The sequence below is a fragment of the Ursus maritimus genome, unplaced genomic scaffold (assembly GCF_017311325.1).
Source record: "Ursus maritimus isolate PB19 unplaced genomic scaffold, ASM1731132v1 scaffold_22, whole genome shotgun sequence".
Taxonomy (NCBI): domain Eukaryota; kingdom Metazoa; phylum Chordata; class Mammalia; order Carnivora; family Ursidae; genus Ursus; species Ursus maritimus.
Genome location: NW_024424675.1, coordinates 42,593,592 through 42,599,138, shown reverse-complemented (window position 1 = coordinate 42,599,138; position 5,547 = coordinate 42,593,592). Strand labels below are relative to the sequence as shown.

Below are 5,547 nucleotides of genomic sequence, written 5' to 3'. Positions count from 1 at the left end.
AGAACAGGAGCCACGGTTTCCTGAGAGTTTGAGGCACGTCAACACTCACACCACCCTCAAATGTGCCACCAGGCTGTGTCCCCTCCTGTCCCCTGCTCAGAGGGCTCTGCCCTGTGCCACGTCTCCAAAACGTCGCGATCTCCTTGAAGCCATAGTTGCCTAGACTGTCGCCATCCTTCCAGCACCTCCAACCACAAGGCCGCCGCGTTTCTGCCCAGGGGCAACCCTGAGAGGGTCTAGGCATCGGCTCCGCTGCTTCAGCTCCCATGAAGGTGGCGTGGAGGGAGTTGGCCTGGTTCCCTGGGCAAACACACAGTGGGTTCGCCGGCCGGGTCTGTGGGCTGGAACTGGCTGCCTCGAGACCAGCCACCACCCTCCAGGAGGGTGGCTCGCCCACATTCCAGAACCACAGGCTGGGGCATGCCCGCCGGGCCGCGGGCTCGTATTTACCACCAGGCAAAAGCAGAAAGAAGCCCTTTTTATCTTTGGGTCGCATCCTGGTGACAGCATACCCCCACGGAGCTGCGCGTCACCTTCTCTTTGGCCGACAATTCTGCCTCCGTGCTATAGAACAGCAGGTGGAGTGGGCCCCCCTCTAGGCTGCAGGCTGGGCTAACCACCTGAGTGACCACGGAGACGGGGCTGGCCTCTGTGCTCCCAGGTCCTCAGCTGTGATATGAGGGCTCATAAAATACACAACTGTCTGCGGATTAAAGAAGAAAACACATTCAGCATTTCCAATAGTGTGAGCACTCCACAAATGTTAGCCCGGGGCATCTGGGGCTTTTGGTCTTTGTTTTTTCCACCCGCAGCCCCCCCTTTTTAAATAAGGCAACTGTAAATGCTTTTGTCCCTGAGGACCAAAACATGTTGCCGAACAACAAAATGCTGGGTCAGAGGGCCGGGGCCTTTCACAGCACTTGTTTCTTGCACAGAGGTTGACCTTCCAAATCAGAATGGGTTAACAGCCAAGCCGATGTGTCATTTTCTCCACATCCCTGCCAGCACTGGGTTTTACTGCTTTATAATTGTTTCCTAATTTGATCAAAATGGAGAGGGGCTTTGTCTGCATTTCTTTCTTCGCCTACAAGTCTGTGCATTCTTCCGTGTAAGTTAGCCATCTATTATTTCCACAGGGATAAATGGTTTGGCGGACTCCTTTGACTGCTTCTCAAGTTGCATCTTGGACAGTCCCTTTCACGTCCGCATTGGAAGCATCTTCTGAGCAGAAAAGGGAGATGGGAGAGGTTGTAACTTGGGATGGCAGTGAAAGCCTCTACCCACCCACCCTATTCCCTGCCTTCCCTTCACCTGACTGTCTTCAGAGCCTCCCCAACTGAGCAAATCCTTTCCTGGGACTGGGGCTGCAAGCACCGAGGCTGGGGGAGGAAGAGAGGGGGGACCAGAAGAATTGATTGCATTCTTGGAGCAACAAGCCAGTCATTGAGGCAGAAGGGTAATCGACATCATTGCCATAGCTCTGACAACTTCCCTCCTGTACCCCTCACGCCCGCGCTCCCAGGAGTCCCTGGGTCCCAAGAAATTTTCCTTCCAAACTAGGGGGTCAGAACAAACCCCTCCAAGTTGTGATAAGGTGATGACTGTCTTTATTCCTCAATCACTTAGGTTCCTGATGCTATAGGACACTAGGTCTCCTTCTTGGGTCCTCCGTCACCTGGAATCACCCAAGGATCCCAAAATCATCCTCAACAGGTGTGGGTGCAGCTGTTCACCCACCAAACTTCACTGCTGTTATGGCACCCTGCCACCACATGGGGTCGCTGTTGGAGATGGCCCTGGAACAGTCCTGCAGACACTTGCCCACTTGGCGATGATGCCTGCGCTGGTTAAAAACCCCCTACCTGGGTCCTGGAGGTCACCCACACTTGAGACTTGAGGTTACAGCTCTCAGGGGTCACTCCTAAACACTTAGCAGAATGACAAGTCACATCCCCATCCCACCCACATCCTAGGTCCCAACACTGAGCACCTCATTGACCTTGCCCAGAAGCCCCCTGGGGGGACAAGACGACAGCAGCATGGACAAAGGGGGAACTGGGGCCCCCAAAGGGTTAGTTTTCCAAAGTCACTTGGCCAGTTAGCCCCAATTCAAGCTGAAACCTGGTGTCTGGACTCCCCGTCCAGTGCTCTGAACACCTTTGCATTCAGAGGCTGTCAGTGAGAGTCCTCTTCTGAGCCCATGAAGCCAGGGAGGATGTGACCCCTGCCTGCTCTCCAGCTTCATCCCATCTCTACACCCAAATTCAAAATCCTTTCCCACCTGCCTGTGCACCTGCCTCCATCTCCCAAGGCTTTCCAGGGAAGCCTCTGCTGCTTGTCATCTGCCACCAGAGGCCTCTCCCTACATCTCCTCACGAGCCGTTCCCTAGACGTTCCTTCTCAGCAGTGCACTTGTTGCCCACAAACAACACCCAGTCCACCGCAAATCCCCCGCCTCTCTCCTCCTCCTCCTCCTCCACTCTCCGCTTAGTCACCACCCCTCCCCCCGCCCCCCCCCCGCCCCGGCCAGCCTCCCGCCACTGACACTTGAGGCCTTTCTGGGCACTGTAGGGGATGAGCAGCATCCCTGACCTCCACCCTCTAGATGCCAGGAGCACCCCCAGCCCCATTGTGACCTCAAAAACATTTCCCGACTGCCGGTGTCCCCTGGGGAGCAGAATCACCCCCAGTAGAGAACCCCTGCTCTGGACAAAACAAAGCTAGTGTCTGCTGTCTGGCGGCTTCTCCCGATCTTTGGAGCCCAGCCCTGTCTTGGTGGCCCACAGCGGGGGACCCTGCAGGACCCCAGCCACCCCCTCTCTAGCTTGCCCCACCTCCAGCCCAGGCACCCACTGTCCCCTCTGCCTTCGGTCATCCTCAAATCTCTTGTCCCGTCCCAGGGCCTTCATACCCTTGGGGCCCTGACCATGCTGCTGGAGTGACCCCGCCCATCACCCTTCTCCATCTGTCTCCCTCATTTATCATCCTCGTTGCCATTTCTTAAGTCACTCTGCTTCTGTTTTTCATTTGTGGATGCGTTTGTTTCTGTCCCAGGTCCACGGGACATTTGTTTCTGTCCCAGGTCCATGGGACAGGGGTCTGTGTGTCTCATTCACCCAGCACAGCTCCAGGCGCACAGAAGACACTCGGGAAACCCGAGTTCCACAAGTGAACTTATGAGATGGACGGGCTTCTCTCGGCTTCTAGAAATGGATCCTGTCTGCCCCCACGGCTGCGAAGGTAGGGAAGCCAGAGAGGGCCCCTTCCATGGGCCTCGGGCCCTGAGCACCTGCCCCTCCCCGCACACACCCCTGCCCCCAGGCTTTCTGGGGTGCTTGGGGAAGAGCGNGGAAACCTGTGGGCCGGAAGCAGCCGCAGGCCCAGCCCTCTTCAGCCGGGGCCTGGCTCAGATGGTGAGGCCTAGCGTCTAATTATAGCAGGCAGGTCTGAGAGGAAGTGGCTGCTCTGATTAACACCCTGGGGTTTGTTCACTGAGACAGTCCTCAGGGGGAGAGGAAATGTGTGAAATGAATTCAGCCGCCAGGCCGGGGGGCCTCGAGCTCCCGGCTGATGGGTGGCCCGGAAGCTGGCTCTGCCTCCCAGGGGCATGTCCACGTGAGCGAGCCCTACCCGCTCTGCACCTTGGTTTAAGAGAAAGGGACCTGGGCCAGATTTGATCTTCAAAGGAGCTGTCCCATGGTGGTTCAGGCAGGGGCACCAGCATCAGGAGCTCTCTGAACCTCAGTTTCCCCATCTGCAGAATGGGTTGATGGGAACCGCGCCTTTCAGAGAGTCTTGGGGAGGATCAGTGGTGAGGTTCATGCCACCAACTGGCCACGGACAGGGTCTGGTGCAGGAGGAGGACTCCATCAGTGCTCCGTGGCATCAGATCGGCAAGGCCCAGTCAAAATGAGAACGTGGGGCCCCTTGCTCAAAAGAAAGGAAGAATTTCAAGATGAAGACAGCAAAGCGTTAAACCCGGTACAGGGCCCTTCTGAGCCCCGCGTGACTGCCCAGGCCACACACCTGTGATGTGAGGGCTGGGGTAGGTCCCCGGGGACGGGAGGGGGTGGGGAGCTGCTCCTTACAAGGATGGATCCCTCTGCACAGCCAGCATCAGCGGACCTCAACCTGCCGTGGAGCGGAAAACACAACATCAGAGCACGGCCCGCAGCACGAGGCGGCTCCCACTCAGGTTAGACCGGCACGCACGAAACAACGCCATTCGGATTTGCGTCAAGACCCGGGCAGGAGGCTGAGGCTCCCTCCCACCTTCTCTCCCTGCCGAAGCCGGCTCTGGGCGGGGGGTGGGGTGGGAGTTATAGCAGAATTTAGCTGTATCTGTAACATTTTCTTTCTTAAAGAAAAAAAGATGAGCCACTAATGTGACCAAATCATTCTGGGTGGCGGTGGTGGTGGTTTTATTCTTTTCTGAAGCTCTCCGTACCTTTTCAATCTTGGAAGATTCCACCACTTTGAAAAGTCTGTCAGCCGTGGGGTTGGAAGGCATCTACTCTTTCACTACCATCCGAGGCGCCTCAGAAATGCACAGGCATTCATTCAACACCTGCTACATGCCTGGCCCAGGGCTGGGTTCCAAGGAAACAAAACCAAGCATTTTCCTCCCAGGAGCCCAGAGACCAGCAAGGGGGATGGAAATTAGACCTGTATGTCCTGTGCCGGGACCCACATGACACAGTCCCACGGGGCCGCCACTTCACTACTTTCATGGGAAAGGGCTGTGGGGTGAAGGGCGGGGGCAGGGACAGATACATTCAGACACAACCACGGGTGGGTGGAGGGGAGCCCCCGAGGCCGCTCCAACCACTGCTGAGCCCCTTAGATGAACGAGAGGTGTCACCCTGAATTTTCAGCAGTCTGTCTGGTGGTAATGGGGAAACCGACCCCAGGCAGGGCAACCTGCCCCTCCCCCCAGTCCAGGCTTTAACTTTGCAGAGGCCTGGGCTGGTGGTCCCTGCTGGGCCAGCAGGACAGGCAGTCCACTGTTCCCTGCCACTCTCTGTCATTTCTGTCTTCTTGGTTTAGCTTTATATTTTGAAATAATTTTAGACTTGCAGGAAATGTGCAAATCCCTGAGCCCCAGCTTCTCCTAATATCGACACCCTACATAATAGCGCGACTGTCAGAACCAAGACATTCACGTCGACACAGTACCATTTACTATAGACTTTACTCGGAGTCCACCAGTTTCCCCCCTCACGTCCCATTTCTACTTGGGGACGCCCAAGCCTTTGGTCATCTGGGCCTCCGTCTCCGGCAGCCTGGGGAGGCTCTGCTCTCCTTTCTGGTCTTTCATGGCCTTGCCGTGTTTGAAGAGGGTCAGTCCTGTATTTTGTAGATTGTACTTTAATTTGGGTTTATCCGACGTCCTCTTGTGTTTTAAAACGAGAGATAATTTACATTCCATAAAATGCACCCTTTTACACACTCAATTCCGTGGCTGGGAGTGTGTACGTTGGTTGTGCAATGGTCACACGATCGAGTCCAGGAACATCTCTATCACCCCAGAAGGACGGCCCCTGTCCC

The 5,547-nt window shown here is 56.0% G+C and overlaps 1 protein-coding gene and 1 long non-coding RNA gene across 5 annotated transcripts in view; one reads left to right on the top strand and one right to left on the bottom strand.

Annotated features, from left to right (window-relative positions):
• Positions 1-750: 750 nt before the first annotated feature.
• RBM38 (RNA binding motif protein 38) overlaps positions 751-5,547 on the bottom strand; it is a 39,413-nt gene continuing 34,616 nt past the window's right edge. The window contains exons 4-6 of one of the 4 annotated variants that reach the window (XM_040638501.1): positions 4,027-4,131; positions 1,312-1,379; positions 1,173-1,218 (exon numbers count right to left, since the gene is read on the bottom strand). In XM_040638501.1, coding sequence (XP_040494435.1) covers positions 1,322-1,379; positions 4,027-4,131 — 163 coding nt within the window. In that variant the 3' untranslated portion in view covers positions 1,173-1,218; positions 1,312-1,321. Of the gene's footprint in view, positions 1,222-1,311; positions 1,380-3,559; positions 3,927-4,026; positions 4,132-5,547 lie in introns of those variants that run through there. The other 3 variants (XM_040638500.1, XM_040638502.1, XM_040638504.1) reach the window with 3 other exon arrangements.
• Positions 2,945-4,373, top strand: LOC121104626. Its single transcript, XR_005836984.1, has 2 exons — positions 2,945-3,240; positions 4,111-4,373. It is a non-coding gene; the product is annotated as an uncharacterized LOC121104626 (long non-coding RNA).